The 20,620-nt window shown below is 37.9% G+C and overlaps 1 protein-coding gene across 4 annotated transcripts in view; it reads left to right on the top strand.

The window, feature by feature from the left end:
- Positions 1-20,620, top strand: part of LOC102876079 (Golgi SNAP receptor complex member 1-like) — a 50,943-nt gene that overhangs the window by 24,337 nt on the left and 5,986 nt on the right. For all 4 annotated transcript variants that reach the window (XM_006890997.1, XM_006890994.1, XM_006890996.1 and 1 more), the window contains exon 7: positions 15,536-15,565. In XM_006890997.1, the coding sequence (XP_006891059.1) occupies positions 15,536-15,565 (30 nt within the window). The remainder of the gene's footprint in view (positions 1-15,535; positions 15,566-20,620) is intronic.

The following is a 20,620-nucleotide window of genomic DNA, read 5'->3' on the forward strand; positions in this document are numbered from 1 at the left end:
TCACTTCCGCCCAAGACCACGCTTGTCAGAGCTTCCGAGGGCTTGCTCCCACCGGAAATCCTGGGTACCTGTGGAAAACGCCCGTCCTTGCTTATCTGCGGTGGCTGCGGCCCTCAAGCCTCACTTCCGCCCAAGACCACGCTTGTCAGAGCTTCCGAGGGCTTGCTCCCGCCGGAAATCCTGGGTTTTTAAAATTTTTAATTTATGAAGCCACTCTGGTGGCATAGTCTGTAGGGAGTTGTGCCACTAACCCGTAGAAGGTGCCTCTCTACTGTTTCAAAACCAGCAGCTCCTTGGGAGCAAGATGAACAAACACTTTAACACCTTGGGATCTTCAAATTATGCAATCATATTATCTGAGAATGTAATTTTATTTCTTCTTCTATCTTAGTTTCCTAGGACTGCAGTAGCAAAGTCCTACAAAGTGGGTAGCTTATCACAGTAGAAATTTATTGTTTAACAGTTCTGGAGTCTAGAAGTCCAAATTCAGGTTTTCAGTGGGGCTCTAGTGAAATTTTGTCCCTGCCTGCTTCTGGTCATCACAGGCATTTCTTTGCAGGCAGCTACCTTGTTGCATCCGTGCCTACCTTTCTGTGTGTCTGTCTCTTCTCTTTTATAAGACATCATTCAGATTGGATAAGAACTCATCCTACTCCAGTGTCTTCATATTAATTGATAATGTTTCAGAAATGCTCTTTCCACACAGAGATATATTCACAAGAATTGGGGTTTAGCACTTCAGCATGTCTTTTTAGGGGATCATAATTCAACCCAGAACTTCCCTATTCCCTCTTGTTTGGTCAGGATTCATATACACTTACGTCCCAATATGGACACTTATACCCCAAATATTTATTGGATGCATGCTGTTTACTAGATAGTGGTCTAGATTCTGTATATATGAAATCTTATTGTAAGAACCAGAGGAAATACTACTTAACTAAAGGAAATAGTAATAAAAAAGATTGTTTTCCTTTGCAAAGTAAATTCCTTGTGAAATTCTTTTAATAAAATAAAATCCTTATGTTTATTTATGGTGAAATTCTTTGGCAAATATTTCTGTTGTTTCAGGTGCAGAAGCAAGATTCAGAGAGGCCAAGGTCTCATAACTATTTAATACTATGGCTCTTACTAAACCCACATTTCTTGATTCATTTCTTTGTTCCACATCACATTGCTTTCCCTGAACACACCTCTTTAAAATGTTATTTAAATTTTGTCTTCAGAGAATCACTGTGGCATACTGTTACTGAGAGTTGAGAAAACCACTGCTTTTCACCTTTTCAAAAAGCAAATGACCCTACCTGTTTCTCTTGTTTTCTTTGTTTGTTTAAAAACTTTTGTGATGTGATACAAGATGGCCCTTAAGTATTGCAGAAGCAATATGACATGACCTGGCTTGGAACAATCATTAGCCTTCTGGAAAGTTCAGAACATACATACTAATTCAAAGAATTTGTTACACATGATTTTTTAAATTCTAAATTTCTATATAGAGAAAGGTGCACTTAAATAAATGAGATCAGTTAATAAAGTATGTAGTAGTGGGTTGGAGTTTTTTCCCCGTTAAATTATTTTCATTTCATTGCCTAAACACATATGGTTGAATTATGTGAGAAGACACGCATTTCCTGTATTTGCATTTTATTTATACATTTAGATGCAAATGTGCCCATGAATGAGTAAAGAATTATAGGCCCAGCTGGAAATTTGCTGCCAGTTTAAGAATTTTCTTAGAGCATAGTTAAACTTTTGATACTGTGCATTTTTTAAGCTGATAAGCTTGTTTGAATATTATAAAGTTATGGTGGGATGAACATAGCAGAGATTGTGAGGATGGCACAGGATAGGGCAGTGTTCACAAGGTGGCTGTGAGTTGCTGTGAGTTACAATCCTTTACAACACCGCCACCACCACAGAGTTGTGGTTGCACAAATATGTTAGGTAAGCATTAAATAAAATTTATACTGATTTCACTTTTTGTTTTGTGGTTTTAATCCAGTCTCACTGTTTTGGTTATCTAGTGCCACCTTGAGGGAGCTCTGTGGCCTAATGGTAAGAAGCTATACTGTAATCCCAAAGGCACACAGTTTGAATCTACCAGTTGCTCTGCAGGAGAAGGACGGACAGTCTCCTACCATGTGATTAACTGCCTGTGAAAACCTACCAGGGGGTCAGCTATGAATCATTTCTGACTTGATGGCACATAACAACAACAGTAGCAAATGCTATCAGAAATACCACACGTGGGTGGTTTTAAAGGAAATCTATTTCCTCACACTGGTGATAGCTCCTGGGAAAGACTTCTCTGTTGACTCTGGAAGAGGTCAGGTCTCTTCAAAGTTTCTGCTCCGTGGCAGTCTTCTTGTCTGACGTCTCTCTTCCCCCATCTCTGCTTCCCTGGTTTACTTTTTTAATCTCAGGTATACCTCAAAAGAGATATTGACAAAAGATGCACTCTGTACTGATCTTTCCTCATTAACAAAACCAAGATAGCCATAGCCTTAAAGGTTGGAATTTATCACACTAATTTTTGAGGGACACATTTCAATCCATATATTGTGTCCTTCATAAATATGGTAATTTCTAACCTCCCTGAGGCCACAAAGGAGGTAAAAAAATAGAATTACCACCTCGTCAATGTCAACTGCTGTTGGAACAGAAACTACTCATTTGACCCTTCAGCAGGTTTTCAGAGACTGTAAACCACATGGGAGGTGATTATTCATCATTCTCCGACAGAACAGTTGGTGGATTTGAACCTCTCATCTTTGGGTTGGCAGCGCAACTCTCTCCCTTAGGCTTCTTCAATACTGTCCTGCCTCTTTATGATGATATGTTATGTATTTCATAAAGTACATATGAAATATGTATATGTTTCATAAATATATGTTACCTATTTCATAAAATTTCAAATAGAAAGTTTTTTTTAAAAAGCAACACAATGTTCTGAAAATAAAAAAAAATACTAAAGTAGACGAAATCTCAAAGCTTTTATGTACATTATCCACTCGAGACTCAGACCTGTCGTTTATAGTTACTATGAGTAGCAATTGACTTGTGGCACCTAACAACAACATCCGTTTACATTTCTTGAGTAAAATTCTTGTATTAAAAGACCGTATTTGGAAAATAAGAGGTAATTTAGTAACTTTTAATATTAGTGCTTTTATTTAAAATAAAATACAACTGGAATTTCACTCAAATGACATTAAAATTTTAAATTTTAACATTTTTTTAAATTTTAATTTTGATAACCACATACTTGATGAGATTGGATCATTGAAATCTAGAGAGTTTTCATGGATGATCCGGATCCTTCTGCCTAATCTGTCTTAATCTGGAAACTTCGCCTGATTGTTTTCAGCATCATAGTAACGCTCAGGCCTCACGACAGGTGGTAATTGCGCTGTACACTGACTAAGAATCAAATTTTGGTCTCCCATGTAGAAGGTGAGAATTCTGTGGAACCGCTGCTGCCCCCTATTGTAGTATATAGAGGGTAAGGTTCAGCTCTGTTCATAGGGTCACTATGAGTTGTAATCACCTAACAACAGTTAAGTAATAGATTGTAACTCCTGTGAATGGGAAACTATAGTAGACTCTTTTAAAAAATTAATATTAAATTAAATTAATATTTTTATTCATGTGCAGTGTATTTCATGCATGTAGATTATGTTCCATACAGTCTTTCATTTATAGTAAATTTAGTTCTTTTATACTGTGGGGTTTTTTCACCCCGCCCTTAAAATCATCACACCAACAACTTCCATGAAAGCATGTGAGACTCATGTCCTGTATTCCCCCTTTAAGATAGCCAGTTGCTGATTTGCCCATCCCTGTCAAACATATAGTAGACTCCTGACATACAAGAATTTGACATTAACTTTCTCAGCTGTTGATGAACCTTTTATATGTACTTTTGTTGAAATAAAAACCTGAATGTTACACACTGTTGAGCTGAGGTTGAGAGAGGGGCTCACTAAGCTAATGAGTAAACCCAAGTCACCTGGACCAGTGGTAGTTACTCTTCAGCCTCATTTATAACCTTATATTTGCTGCTTGTTATTTGCTTAATTAGATTAATTACACAACACGTAATGCACTTTGTATCTTTTCCGTGTGAAAGAAGACCTCAAAAAGAAGATACCTTTATAAAGATAATAATTGCCAGGTGGTCCTGAGAAAACAACAGCTTTTAAGTGGAAGAATGAAAGAAACCGTGGAAATATACAATGATCATGAGATGCTACCTTTAACTCCATCAGGGTTGTTTGCATAGTAGAAATTTAATTTCTAGCCTATAAGAACTAGAACTTTTTTTTAAAAAAAATTAGTACTTTTTAAAGTAGTATTGATTATTTTGCCATATGTCTACCATTCCTTTGGTGAGATATTTTAATTTGATAATTATCAAAGTGCTATATGTCTGGAGTGGTGTAATTTTCTAGCATATTGAGATAAAGGGCAAAACAAATTAATTCTGCTTTAAATATTTCACTTATTTTAATATTTATATGAAAATATCCATTTGTACAAATCAGAATGACCCAGTTGGAACTTTCATTGAGAACACATATTTCTTAAGTTGTAGCTTGTTAATTAATTCAGTCCATCTTCACTTGGTACATGACTATGCTTTTGGCTTTTTTACTGTGTTTAACAGTAAAACTGGAGCTGGAGGTGGAGATGCTGTGCCACTGAAAGGCATTTTCTGTCCCTAAATGTGTTTGCATAATAAGCATGTCTTCCCCCTTTCATGTAGACACTTTTAAGGATTATTTGCATTAATCCTTACTGATTGATATTTTATTAATCTAACCACTGTCTGTTACTCATTTACTCATTCATTTATCAAGAATGTAATGAGTGTCTCCTGTGTGCTAGGTACTGTAGTAGGCTCCAGGGAGTCAGCGGGCTCAGACTCACTCCCTACCCCAAGGAACTCATTCACAGTTAGAGAAATAGTAAACAAAGAATTATGATATCCTGTCAGGTAGTATACAAAAGAAATACTGAATGAGATGATGTATGTGAAAAATTTATAAGCTTTACAAATTTAAGATAATTATCCCTAGTGCACAGCATGCCACCTGACATATCTTAAATACTGTTCATAATATGCTGCTTGAACGAGTTTATGACCTCAGAGTTGGGAGAACGACTCTTGTTACAGTATGAAGAGATGTGCAGGTGTGGTGAGGCCTCTTCACAGAGGATGTGGACTTTGACATATAAATAGTTTATTAAGATTAGAATTAAGATGGATACTGGAGAAGGGGGTTAGAGATAAAAGGCATTACAACATCTTGATTTAGTTCAACTACACTGTTTGGCTTACTCGGTTATCACAGTACTTTTTTTTACATCAGCTCTTGATCACAGACTACCTGGTGAGGTAAGTTCAGACAGCCAAGTACTTGAACCTTCACTACAACCCACATTCTGAGATATAGGAGAAAATAACTAACTACTGTTTTCTTTATAGGCGCTCTGGTGGCATAGTGCTTAAAGTCTTAGGCTGTTAACCAAAAATCAGCAGTTTGAATTCACCAGCCAGTTCACGAAAGAAAGACTGACTAGCCTCTGAAACCTGAGAGGGACTCTGTGAGTCAGAAGATACTCAGCAGCAGTGGGATTTGGATTAATCTTTGGAATCATAAATGTCGGGATTGACCATGCTTATTGGATGTCTAGAGTTATGTTTGTGAAACATTATATTTTCTCATTTGTAATCTGTAAGGGAGAAACACAAATAAAATGAAAAGTATTGTTTCATTTTTATGTAAGTAAAGCAGGGTGCCTTATATTGATACGTTGTTGTTGTTAGATACTGAGTGGAGTAGGACTCATAGCAACCCTTTGAACAAAAGATCTGAACCCTGTGTGCCAGCCTCACACATCTGACACACAAGAACCAGTGGTGGCCATCACCATGTCATTCTGCCTGGTCAGAGGTCGTCTTCTTTGCTGACCCTCCACCCATCCTAGCATCATGTCCCTCTCCAAGGAATAGGCCTTCCTAGCAACATGGCCAGTGTATGTAAGGTGAACCTCATCATTCTTGCCTTCAAAGAGCTCTCTGGCTGTCCCCTCTCCAAGACAGATCTGTTTGTTCTTTTGGCCATCCATGGGATGTTCATTCCTCCTCAGCACCACAGCTCAAAGGCTTCAGTTCTTTTTCTGTCATCCTTCTTCATTGTCCAGCTCTCAGATGCATCAGAAAGCCTGAATCAGACTCATCTTAGTCCTCAAACTGACATCATTAATCCTCAATAATTTGGAAAGATCCCTAAGTGCTGATTTTCCCAGTGCAATGTGTCTCATTTCCTGACTGCTGGTACCAAGGGTGTTAATTGTGGATCCAGGCAAAATGAAGCTGTTTTTTAGAGATTTCAGGAACAGGCAAAAATAATTCTTAGTATGTTGTGGTTTTTTTATATGTTGTATATTTTTCATGATTCAGCTTATTTTTTCAGCCCTTTAAACCGTATGTCTAAAGAATGGCTATTGAAAAACTGTGATCATGACTCTGCTTCTTAAGCTGTTTCTGTTATAGTTAAGAACTTTATTAACTTTTTACTCCTTCCTTGGCACCAAAGTATTGTTTATTAAAAAAATAAGGGGAGAAAAAAAATTTGTTCATTTGTAGGGTTGCTATGAGTAGAACTTGACTCCTTTCTGTTGTGTGTTTTTATGTGGTCACTGTTGTAATAAATCATTGATGCCATATTGCTGCTGCTGCTGCTGCTGTTGTGTATTGTCACATTGGAACTGACCCATTGCTGACCCTCCAGAGAATTTTCAGACACAGTAAATCAAATGGCAGGAGATTCCCAGTGGATTCAAACCATGCCTCTTTGGGTCTGCGGTACAGCTTCTTAGCAGTGGGCCACCAAAAAAAGCTCTGTAGAATTGATGCTGTAGGAGTCGCATTTGTTGATTCAGTTACATCTCAAAAGGAAATTAATTGCAGGGAAAATGACAAGTTGAAAATATGATCAGGTGAAACCCTGAATTCCATTCTTACCTACTTTTGAATTATATGATTGTCTTAATTCTCAGATCATATTCATTAAGTCATTAATTATTGATTATTTGAATTTGTTTTTAATTTTACTTTTTTGAATGAACATTTACAGAGATTTTGGATTTCCATTCATTCATTGTTGCCTTTTTCTCCCTGCCCCACCCCACCCTAGTTCTCTCTTCTCTTTGAAAAGTAAAAGAAAAATTCCTTCATTGGTATACAATACTCCACCCCACACCCCACCCCAGTACACTCCACTATGCAACCTTCATTCTGGACTCTTGTCATAACCATAATACCCAATCATATATAGCTTTTAAACTGTTCTTATTTGAATTTTAAAACAATCTAATTTAAAAGAAAGAAATGTAGTTGAGGTAAAAAAATAATGTGTCTTAGAACTGAAGATTTTTAAACAGTTTCATTTCTTTGGTAACTAGGTAATTTCAACCTTTTTTTTTTGGATAAGGAATTGGAGGGTATGTGAGGGAAAAGTGCCTCCTCAAGATCTCATTGCTAATAATTTGCACTTTTTTCCCCCTCTCCTTTACCTCAATAGAATTTGGAGTCCACCACATTTTTAACTTTTTGTCCCCAGATAACTCCATGTTGTTATAAACAGAATGGATTAAACCATGGAAAAAGCAAATAAAGGTATTTCTTGGTCTGCCCAAATTGGAAAAGAGCCCTAGTGCACAAGTAGTTACGCACTTAGCTATTAACCAAATGGTTGATGGTTTAAACCTACTCTGTTGCTCCAAGGAGAAAAAGACCAGGCTATTTGTCTGTCCTATCGATTTAGCCAAGAAAATCCAGTGGGACAGTTTGATTTTGTCACATGAGGTCACTATCAATTGGGATCAACTCTATGGTTCTCAGCAGCAACAGCAATCCAGACTGAAAGGGAATATATCATGAAATTAATGTCAAAGGAGAACAGAATATAGTTCATTTCTATTTTCATCTTTGCCTGTATTTTCCAAATGTAATGAATTAAATTTGGAAAATTTTTAAGACTCTGTAAGCACCAAAACAATATATGTGTGTGTATGTGTCCTACTGCAGATTACTTCTAGTCAGTTTGTTTCAACAAGTTATTAATACAGAAATAAGTAGGATCCAGACTTTATAGAATGAAAACAGCTTCATCACCATTGGACTTGATAAAGTGCTTTTCTGATGGGTTGGTGAGAACTTATCAGTTAATGAGGTTTGCAAAGGGGTTGATTTTAAATGTTATCTAAGTGACTTTTCCAAGGTCTTAGGTTTTATTGGTTTAAATTGCTTTAAATATAAACATGGAATCACTTTTTTAGTCCTAAAGTTTTTTCATTACAGTGTTAATTGAGAGAAGGTAGTGGTGGTGGTTTTTAGAGTATTATTTAAACATAGCTCTTAGGATTCTTCAGCACATGAATTTGTGATGAAATCCAGCTCACTGTTTCCAGCTAGTTTACGTTGGTCTTGAGGAAAGTCAGGCCTTGCTGCTTATCACAGGCTCTGATCAATGTTAAGGCTTTCTGCTCTCAAGAATGTTACACCTGTAGAAGCATACAACATGTAATCTTTGAGATTACCTGTTTCACTTAGCGTGATTCTGATCAACATATTGGAATTCAGCCTCTGTGAATAGTACAATCCTTTTTATTGTTTTGTACAACCCTTTTATACTCCATAATTTGGATATATCCGTTTACTTAAATATGTACCCACTGTAAGACCTCCTGTTTTAGTTATTCTAAAGCTGCTTATAAGGTTTAGAGTTTTGGGTAAGCATCAGTTTCCTTTTGAAAAAAAATGCCCAGGAGTGAAATTGCTCCATCATACAATAGTGGTATGTTTCTTTTTCCAGACTTCTTTGCAGTGTGACTGTACCATTTTACATTCCCACCATCAAACTGTGAATGATCTAATTTGTTCACAGCCTCACCAACATTTGGTGTTGTCCCTAATTTTTAATTTTCACCCTTTTAAGTGTGTACTACTCTGGTAAATACTATGGTGAACATCTTTCACTGTTCTTATTTGCCATCTTTATATCCTCTGGTGAAATACTTGTCTTTTGTCCATCTTCTAATTGGATTGTTTACTTTTTTTTCTACAGCAGATTTTTGAGAGTTCTTCATATATACATTTTAAATACTAGTCCTTTGTCAGATAGGTGATTTGCAAATATTTTCTCCCAAAGTGAAGATTACTTTTTAATCCTTTGAGTGAGGTCTTTGACAGTTTTCCTTTTTATGAAGTTGTTTAGTTTTACAATTAAGACCATGATTCATTTGAGTTAATTTTTGTCTGACGTCCAAGTCTTAGTTTGATTTTTTTTAAAATAAAACTTGTGGGTGTCCAGTTGCTCCAGCACCATTTGCTAAAAAGACCTCCCTTACTTCCATTGAACTGCTCTTACACCTTCGTAGAAAACAAATTGGACATGCTTGTGCAGGTCAGTTCCTGGACTCTGTGTTGTGTGTGCCACTAATAGCTTCTCCCTCTGCCAAGGACCACCAGCCTTGGTTACTGTAGTGCTGTGAAATAGTCATCTCACTTACTCCTTTTTTTCCCAGATTGTTTTAGATACTCCGATTCCTTTGAGTTTACATATGAATTTTATCTTTGTATCTTTGTATACTTAAGAATTGCATTAGGTCTGTATATCAGGTTAGGGAATTGAGGACATTATTGCTAATAGAGCATTAAGCTTCCCTTTAAAAGAATGGGGGCGGGGGGAAGGCCTTTGCAAAGCCAATTAATATAATTGCTGTCAATAAGTTGTATACCTGTTGTAACAAGATGAACTAGCAAAGTTATGATATATTTACATCAATAAGGAGGGAGCGAAGTAGCTGCTGAGACTACTTTTCTACAACCAAATAATATACGATTTGATTTCTTGTTTTGGGGTTTGGGTGGGTGGTTTTATGAGACATCTGAGTCAACTGGCCTAATAGCATCTAAAGTCATAAGGAGTTGCCCTGCCAACCCCAAAGCAGGCAGTTCAAATCCACTAGCTACTCTATAAGAGGAAGATGGATAATCTTCTATGCAGTTTACTACCTCTGAATACCCACTGGAGGGTCAACTGTGAATTCGTTCTGATTTGATGGTAAACAAAAATAACATCATTTTTAGTGCTTCTTCTCATTCAGGTTCATTGCATCAGTGCCTGGGATGTTAAAAGCTTTTAAGTGTTCCTGCAAGATACAACAGTTGGTCTCAGCCTGAGACAAGGAATAGGAAGAGAAATTGGAAGATAGGGCTGATTATCTACTTGAGCAGCTGCCTCCTCTGCCATGTGACCAGAATAACAAGATACTGCCCTGGCATCAGTATTGAGCATCAGAGAGTCTGTAAAACAAACATAAAATTAAAAATTCTATAAAAGAATCATGGTGAAGATTGTATGCAGAATAGAATTTTAAATCTATCTGGAGATCTTTATGGAGGCTGGGTGAATTCCTGAAACTATTGCCCTGAGATCAACTTAACTATGAATTGGTTCTGATTTGATGGTAAGCAAAGACCATGGCCTGTATCAGACGCACCGTAGTCTCCAGAGTGACACCATTACTCTCCAGTACTTTGGAGAAGTCCCTAACAGCAAACTTTCCCATCACAATATCTTTTCATTTCCTGGCTTCTGGTACCAAGAGTGTTGACTGTGGAGCCAAGCAGACTAAAGCTGTGAACAGTCTCAATCTCTTCACTATCCATCCTGATGCTGCCAGTTGGCCCAGTGGTGAGAATCTTTGTCTTCTTGACATTGAGCCTCAATCCGTATTGGAGGCTGCAGTCCTTGACCCTCTGCAGCAAGCGCTTCAGGTCCTCCTCAGTTTCAGCAAGCAGGGTTGTGTCATCTGCATAACACAGATTGTTGATAGATCTTCCACCAATCCTGACCCCACATTTCTCCTCATAGAGCCCAGCCTCCCGGATAATCTGTTCTGCATACAGGTTGAAAAGATATGGAGACAGGACATATCCCTGGCGTACACCCTTCCCAATTTTGAACCATGCAGTGTTTCCTTGCTCTGTTCTGACAACTGCCTCTTGAGCTTGTGATAATAGCAAAACTACTGTAATGATAGCAAGTGTTTACTTGGTGCTTACCATGTATACTGTTCCAATCACTTACAGATAAAAAGTTTTTAATACTCCTAACACTGCATGGTTCAAAATCAATAAAGGAATGCATCAAGAATATATCCTTTCTTCATACCTTTTCAATCTATATGCAAAACAGATCATTTGGGAGGCTGGATTTTATGAGGAGGATTAGAGACCCATCTACAACCTGCATCATGCAGATGACACAACCTTGCTTGCCAATACTGAGGAAGACTTGAAACGTTTGCTGCAGAAGGCCAAAGACTATAATCTTCAGTATGAAATGCATCTCAACATCGAGAGAGCAAAGATTCTCACCACTGGGCCAACTGGCAGCATCATGGTAGATAGAGAAGAGGTTGAGGTTAACAATTTCATCTTGCTTAGATCTACATCAACACTCTTGGTACCAGTAGTCAGGAAATCAAAAGACGAATTGCTTTAGGAAAAGTCTGTTGTCAGGGACCTCTGCAGAGTGCTGAAGAGCAGTGATGTCAATCTAGAGAATAAGGTGCTCCTGATCCAGGCAATGGTCTTTTCATTGGCTTGCTATGCATCTGAGAGCTGGACAGTGATTAAGGATTACAGAACAATAATTGATGCTGGAGAACAATATTGAACATTCCATGGGCTGCCAAGAGAACAAACAGGTCTGTCCTTGAGAGGGTGAAATCAGGTTGTTCCTTGGAAGCAAAGATTTCGAGTCTCTGTCTCACATACTTTGAGCATGTTGCCAGGAGGGACCAATTCTTGAGAAGGACATCATGCTTGGAAGAGTGGAGGATCAGTGCAGGAGAGGAAGACCCTAGATGAGATGGATTAATATAGTGACTGGGGCAACGGAGATGAGTATGTTGGAGATAGTGAGGTTGGCTCAGGATAGGACAGAATTCACATCTATTGTTCATAGGGTCACTGTGAATCATGGTCAACTTGAGGGCACATAATGACAAGGAGGTATTACTACCATTACTATTTTACATTATGAGAACTGAGGATAAAGAATAACTTGCTTAGTATCACATGGCCTAGTGGTAAGAAGCTGAACTTCAACTTCAAAGGCATGTGATTCAAATCCACTAGCTGCTCTGCAGGAGAAGGTTGGACAGTAGCCTGCAGATTTACTGCCTCAGAAAAACCTGCTGGCTAGGTATGAGTCAGTTCCGACTTGACAGCAACCACCACCACCACCACCACCACCAAGATGGTTAGTATTAGTGTTCTAGTTTATTTACAGAATTCTAATATATTGTTTTTCAGACCAGATTCTTTGAATTTCCTTCACCCTGACCCCATGCATCAAATTGTACAGACCCATGATTAATCCCCCACTTAGATCCTCATTCCTCTGCTTCCACCCTCTTCCCCTCCCTCTTGGATCCTCATACTTATTCTGCAATAACGATTTTATACAATATTTGTTCTTGTGCGCTGAGTTAGTTCACTCAGTATAATGCTCTCCAGTCCCTCCCAAGTTAGGTAGTAATTTACAAAATCATTGCTCCTGCGAGCTGTGTATTATGTATTATTGTATGAATGTACCATAATTTCTCAATCCATTCAATTGTGGTTGGACATTTGGGCTTTTTATAAACATTGGTGTGCAAGTCTCCCGTTTGTACCTCAGTTCTCATTTTCTTGGGATATATTCCAAGCAGTGGAATAGCTGGGATCATATGGAATTTCTACAACGTGGCATTTTTTAAAGCTTATCTTTGTTTCCTAATTTATATAATAACTTTGATTTCCAAGTTTGCCACTTTATTGTTGTTGTTGTTATGTGCCATCGAGTCACTTGGCGACTCATAGTAACCCTATGTACAAGAGCCCTAAACGCCATTCTATCCTGTGCCAACCTCGCCATCTCAAACACACTCATTCTCATCACTCCACTCACAGAATCAATCCATCTCGTCAAGGGTCTTCCTCTCCTACCCCCTCCACTTTCCCAAACATGATGTCCCTCTCCAAGGACCAGTCCCTCCTTGCAACATGTCCAGAGTATGTCAGACGAAGCTTCAGAATCCTTGACTCCAAGGAGCATTCTGGCTTCACCCTCTCCAGGACAAACCTGTTTGTTCTCCTAGCAGTCCATGGTATATTCAACACTCATCTCAAAGGCATCAATTCTCTTTCTATTATCCCTCTTCACAGTCAACTCTCCGATGTATAGCATGTAATTGCGAAGACTATAGCCTGGGTCAGGCGCACCTTAGTCTCCAGCCTGACGTCATTGCTCTTCAATACTCTTGAGAGTTCCCTCACAGCAATTTGTCTCCTGTTTTCCTGGCTGCTGTTACCAAGAGTGTTGACTGTGGAACCAAGTAAACTAAAACTGTTAACTATCTCAATCTCTTCACCATCCATACTGATGCTGCCAATTGGCCCAGTGGTGAGAATCTTTGTTTTCTTGATGTTGAGCTTCAATTCATATTGAAGATTGCAGTCCTTGACCTTCTGCAGCAAGTGCTTCAGGTCCTCCTCAGTTTCAGCAAGTAGGGTTGTGTCATCCACATAACGCAGGTTGTTGATGATTCTTCCACCAATCCTGATGCCACATTCCTTCTCGTACAGCCCAGTGTCTCAGATGATCTGTTCTGCATACAGATTGAAAAGGTATGGAGACAAAATACATCCCTGACAGACACCCTTCTTGATTTTGAACCATGCAGTGTCTCCTTGTTCTGACGACTGCCTTATGGTCCAAGTATAGGTTTCACATTAGCACAGTCAGATGATCTGGGATTTCCATTCTTCTCAGAGTCAGCCACAGCTTGTTGTGATCCACACAGTCAAAAGCCTTTGCATAGTCAATGAAGCACAGATAGACATTCTTCTGGTATTCTCTGCTTTCTGCCAAGATCCATCTAACATTTGCTATAATATCCCTAGTACCACGACCTCTTCTAAATCCAGCCTGCACATCTGGCAGTTCTCTGTTGACATATTGTTCCAAATGTTTTTGGATAATTTTCATCAGAATTTTGCTTGCATCTAATATTAATGATATTGTTCGATAATTTCCACACTCTGTTGGGTCACCTTTCTTTGGAATGGGAACAAATACCAATCTTTTCCAGTCAGTTGGCCAGCTGGCTGTCCTCCAGATTTCTTGGCACACCTTAGTGAGCACATCCAGGGCAGCATCTGTTTGTTGAAATAAATCAATTGGTATGCCATCAACTCCTGGAACCTTGTTTTTTGCCAATTCCTTCAGAGCAACTTGAACTTCCTCCTTCATCACCATAGGCTCTCGCTCATATGTTATTTCATGTAATTCCTCTGTGCCTTCTGATACAGTGACTCTGTGTACTCCTTCTATCTTCTTTTGATACTTCCTGGATCATTTAACATTCCATCCAAACTGTCCTTAAGTATTGCCACCCATGTCTTGAATTTGTTTTTCAACTCCTTCAACTTAAGAAGCGCTGAGTGAGTTTGGCCCTTTTGATTTTCTGACTCCAGCTCTCTGCACATTTCATTATAGTATCTTGCTTTGTCGTCCCGAGCTGTCTTTTGAAATTTTCTGTTCAGCTCTTTGATTTCTTGGTTTCTTCCCTTAGCTTTGGCTTCTTGGTGCTCTAATGCAATACTCAGAGTCTCATCTGACATCCATCTTGGTCTTGTCTTCTTTTTCAGCCTTTGTAATGATCTTTTGCATTCTTCATGGACGATTTTCTTGAAATTCTCCCAGAAAATAGGAAGGAGTATATGACAGCTTATGGTATTCTTTGTCCTGTGCCAAATAAATCCAGAGGTTTGGGGATTTATTTTTTTGCATGTAATACTGTAAGTCTACTACTTTAGCTACATAGAAATTTCACCCCTGGATGGTTTTTTGTTTGCTTGCTTTCAGTGTCTGGTATACAAAGGTGAAAATTTTACAAATAATGATGTGCTCAGTATTTTCAGATTTTAGAATTATTAAGTGTGGTAAACAGATTTGGTTTAGCTTCCCATATCTGTGGGAAGGAACTTTGAAGTATAATATATCCAGACATTAACACTATATTATCTGTCTTGTCCCAACAAGTTAGTAGTAATTCTTAGGTTGTGAATAGATGATAATGACAATTCTGAGTTGCTTAAATTGGAGGTTTCATTTCTTCTGTTGTCAGTGTAACTGTTCTGACTTTATCAATATCTCAATGGGACAGAATTAAGGTTACAATTAAAAATAAGACAGAAATTAAGACAGTAGATGAATAAATTAAGTTTATTTCTGATTCTAGAATTTTCTCCAGATGTTTTTAAATTCTGGGTTTTCTGTTTACCGAAATGACTAAAAGTGGTGGTTGGGGTGGGGGAGGGGGAATTGTATCTATAAATGCAGAAAAGTTAAATATAAGTCTTAAATATGTATAATAATGCCAGAAAATGAATTTTTCTGTTTATTTGCAGCTCGGATCGACTGATAGAAGAAACTATAAGGTAGGAATCATTTTTACTTTCTGTTGTTTACACATAAATTCAGTGAACCAGTTAAGGTTACCCTTAATTAAGGGGGCTTTGGTGGTGTGGTCCATAGGGTCCATATTACTACTAACTAAAAAGTCAAGAGTTTACAGTGGTTTGAATCTACCAGCAGCTCCATGGTGGATGGTCTCCAGTTGCTGTTTGCAACCCCAGAAGCCCAGTGGAGCATCACTGTGAGTTAGATAGCTGTCAGTGTGAAAGAGTAGCTGGGCTTAAATATCTGTTTCTAGTTAACTCAGTGTTTGCAGCCTGAACCAACAATATATCTCCACCTTTTTTTAAATGGTAAGCACTGTTAAGTATTTGATTTGGTAAGTATCTTAGGACATTTATGTGCACTTGGTTTCTGTCACAGCAGGTGTACAAAATCCACTAGGGTTACATTTAGTGTTATCTATAAGAATAATGAAATAGTTCATCAGAGGGAGCTCTTGGTGGCTTAGTGATCAGGAATCAGCGCTGCCAACCCAGTGGTGGTGGCTGTGGTTGATTGCCATCAAGTTGAGCATGACTCATAGCGACCCTATGGACAAAAGACCTGAAGCCTTTCTATAACTATCGTCGTTTCTCAAAGTTCATGGTTTCCAGAGTCATGTTGTTTAGGAAGTGGATGCCACTCCTGCTTCCAGATGGTAAGTGGTTCAAATCCACCAGCTGCTCCAGAGAGAAAATTGGGCCGTCTCCTCCTCTGGGATTTACTGGCTCTGCAAATTTGCTGGAAGGTCAGCAGTGAAATTGCGCCAACTCCGGGGTACTCAACAAGAAGTTTAGTTGTAATGTGTCATGGAGTCAAGCACAGCTCATAGCAACCCTACGAACAACAGATCTGAACCCTGTCCTCTCTTGTGCCATCCTCATCATCTCTGACATACTTGAGCCCATCGCTGCAGTCACTGTGTCAGCCCATCTTGTTGAGGGTCTTTCTTAGGATCTTTTGTTGGCTTGAACTCCTTCATTCTCTTGGGTTAATAAATTTTTAAATACCTACTTTATAGCACCTACCCCTATTACCCTAGTCATTGAATCAGTTCATCTCATCTTGAGGGTCTTCCTCTCCTGCGCTGTCCCTCCACACTCAGAGACAGTGAGATTGGCACAGGATAGATCAGGGTTTAGGGCTGTTGTACATAGGGTTGCTATGAGTCCCAGGCAACGCGATGGCACGTAACAACAACTTTATAGCAGCAAAAAAGTCAGTTAAATTCTGTGCTGTAGAATTCATTGATATGTACTGCTTTGTTTTTCAGGAAAGATAAAATGGAGTACATGGAGACAGTTTAGTGAACAGTTACACATATGTGTTCTTAATATGGGCCTCTAGACTGTGCTGAAGTACTTCACGTGCTTTGGTTTACTTAAGTCTTCTCAGCAGTCTAGGAAATTGGCACTAATTATTAATCCTGTCTTCAAAAAAGAAATTGATTTGCTCAGAATGACATGACTAATTAGTGTTGCTTTATATTCTTAAATCCAAAGCTGGCTAACAAGAACCAGAGCCTTGTCTAAACCATTAATGTTTGCCACCTGGTGGGAGGAATATAGGCTTCGCGGTTTGAAAGCAGACAGTACTTCTTAGTAGATCTCTGTTCTTGTATAAGTTGCTTTAACCTTTGGAGCCTTCATTTTCTTATCTATTAGAAACCATGGAAGTGGTTATAATACCCTGTAAGGTAGCTATAAAGATAAGGTAAAACATCTCGCTGATAATAGGTAATCTGAAAATGCTAATTTTTTTGTTTGTGGGTTTTTTCTTGTTAAATAACAATTTCAGATTTCAGAAAAGTTGTAAAGAATTCTCATGTCTTTTATCCAACTTCTGCAAATGTTTACATTTGCTTTTTCAGGTTTGTTTTTTTTTAAGTGAATTGCCGGCATGATATCCTTTTACCTCTAAATATTTCAGTATTCATTTCCTAAATATCTATTTATATCCGTATGGACTGATGGATTCTTATTTTATTTATAATGCATTCCTATCATTTATTTAATCATCTGAGGACATAATCTTTTCTGATAATAATCATGTATTGGAATTTTGTTTACATTTGTTGTACTGCCTCTTCCATCTGAACTGGGTTCACAGAATTACCTGCTTGTTGACAGAGATGACTCCCTGGTGATCTGCTTCATTTTCATCAGTACATGAAGCCTGGGATTTTTCATCAGTACAAGTTGCCAGGGATTTTTCACTGAAAGCTTCCTTTTAAACCTTTTGCTTGCTTCCTTGCTTCCATTTATTTCCCTCACCTTTTTTGGTATGCTCCTGTAGGGCCAGACTTTCTCAGTTAAGCTTTTTAGTTCAGCTCTGACCTATTTAAGGGCTGATAATGAAGGCATAATATATAACCTTTGAGACCAGTTAGGACAGTTCTCGTCTGCTCTGTAGGGTCACTGTGAATCAAAAACCAACAGCAGTGAGGTTTTTTGTGCAACACTCTGATTAATCCCCCATCCTCACCCCTCTGCTTTCACCCTCCCCCCTTGCATCCTCCTACTCATTCTACAGTAATGGTTTTATACAGTATCTCATTGTGGTTGTTTTGCTTTGAATCCAGAGACTTTGAGCATTTCTTCATGAGTATGTTGGCCATTCGAATATCTTCTTCTGTGAAAATGAGGATCCAAGAGAGTGAGGGTGGGCATGAGGAGGGGTTTAATCACATGACTTGGTGGGGTAGGGAGTGTGAAGGAAATGGGAAAGATCCAGTGTGAAAAACAATGTATTCGAACTTTATAAATAAACCAGTATAATACAAACAAAAATTTTTTAAAATATTTTTGTTGTTTATTTAATAATGTGTTTAAATGTTTGGAGTCTCTTATAGGGTAGGAAAATTGAGGACCATTAAGTCATTGCTGCTGTTTTGCTGCTTAAGAAGTGAAATAGAATATGAATACCTTTTATTTCAGCAGTTGCCTTTCAGCAATTGCCTTTGTTTTCAACTTAAATTTCATTGAATATAAAGCTAGTTGATTATTTACATAAACAAATATAAAAGTTAAGTATCAAATAATTTCTTTTTTTATATATTCAGTATGTAAAAAATTGTACTTTTGGAGCATTTTATAATTATTTATATAGCTGAGTTTAGACTTTGGTGTTGATTTATTGGCTGTGACTTAATACTTTTAGTGAATAAAGCTCTACATGTGTAACTAGTTTTACAAAATAAGTGAGTTCAAGCCATAGAGAATAGGTAAGAAAGTTGATGTTCCAGTAAGCACATAAATGATTTATCATTTTAAAAGCATTGTATATTCTTTGGAGCTTATGTTTTGGCTCTTAGTATTTGATCCTTGAAATAACAACAGCCTAGTTTGACTCAGCTTGACTCCAGATGATGGAATGAGATGGGAAAGTATGTCTAGATATACTTTATGTGGTACTGGAAATCATGCATATTCAACAAGGTAATAACATAATGTATGATGATAATATCCACTCTCCAAGGGCTACAAAGTGCTTTACAGAAATGATTTTTTAATCTTTATCCACTTGTGAATCAGAGTGTGCAGGCAATGGTGATAGGCTCAGTTTAAAAAAACAGAATATATGATTTCAAGACGGGCCTCAGATTTCTCAGCCTGGGTTTAGAATATATTACCCTATGTCTGACTATTCAGCTTATTTTAAAATATAAGTTATTTAAAATACCTTGTAAGGTGAATTTTTTTGTTGTTGTTATGTGCCATCGAGTCATTTGCGACTCATAGCGACCCTATGTACAACAGCCCTAAACCCTGCTCTATCCTGTGCCAATCTCATTGCCTCTGACACACCCATCCTGATTACCCCAGTCACTGGATCAATCCTCCTCATAGAGGGTCTTCCCCTCCTGCGCTGTCCCTCTACTCTACCCAGCATGATGTCCCTCTCTAAGGACCTGTCTCTCCTTACAACATGTCCAAAGTATGTCAGACGAAGCCCCAGAATCCTTGCCTCCAAGGAGCAGCCTGGTTTAATCCTCTCTACGATGAGTCTTTTTGTTTTCTTGGCAGTCCATGGTACATTCCATACTCTTCTGCAGCACCACAGCTCAAAGGCGTCAATTCTCCTTCTATCCTCCCTAGTCATTGTCCAACTCTCTGATGCATAACAAGTGATTGCAAAAACCATTTCTATTTTTTTTAAAGAAGTGTTCTTAGGTCTTAGCGATAAATGTTGATATATTTGTGCTTGAAATCATTTGGTATTTGCTTCACTATAATCTGGAATTGGAAGTACTTGAATAATCTTTGAAACTTCTGCACATGTTTTAAGCAGTTCTAGGTATTATGATGTCCTACATCACAGATACTATTATTAAGTCCACTTTACATAAAATGTTAACATTTTCATAAAATAAGTATATTATAAAACTGCATCTAGAATATGTTCTGTCATAAATTTTTATGCATGTTATCCATACTTACTTGCATTAAAGATTAAAAGAAAATAAAAACAGCAAGCACATTTTAAATGTACCAAGTTATATCTTGGATACACACCTAAACAGAAAAATTACAAATAAAAACTTGATGACACAAACATACTTACTGTTTTTTTAATCTAAAATTCAATTTATTGTGAAGTAGACGTTGCTAATGTAACATCAGATTTCTTGAGTAAAGAATCTTTTTTGTTTTATCAATGTATTATGCCTTTATAACAAAGATTTGTAGTCCATGTCGCTCCCTCCTCAGTCTTGGTTCCATTTTCCAGAAGCAGACATTAGTTTGTTCACCTAATGTTTATTGTCAACAGTGTGCCTAGAACAGGAGATAACAATAACCATGATAAATAAAGAGCTGGCTGTCATGCAGCATGCATGCTTATGACACGCCGACAGTCCTCCATGACAGACTCTTACACTGTCAGTCCAGTCCGTCAGATTCAGTCTTCAAAATACACCCAGAATCTTTCTACTTTTACCTACGTCCAGGTTTGAAACTTGCCTGCGCTGCTTAACAGGTCTGGTTTTTTGTTAAAAAAAAATTATACTAACTTCTTGGAGGTGTCATAGTTTTACG

This window comes from Elephantulus edwardii, unplaced genomic scaffold (assembly GCF_000299155.1).
Source record: "Elephantulus edwardii isolate Elephantulus edwardi_28Jun2011 unplaced genomic scaffold, EleEdw1.0 scaffold00094, whole genome shotgun sequence".
Classification (NCBI taxonomy): domain Eukaryota; kingdom Metazoa; phylum Chordata; class Mammalia; order Macroscelidea; family Macroscelididae; genus Elephantulus; species Elephantulus edwardii.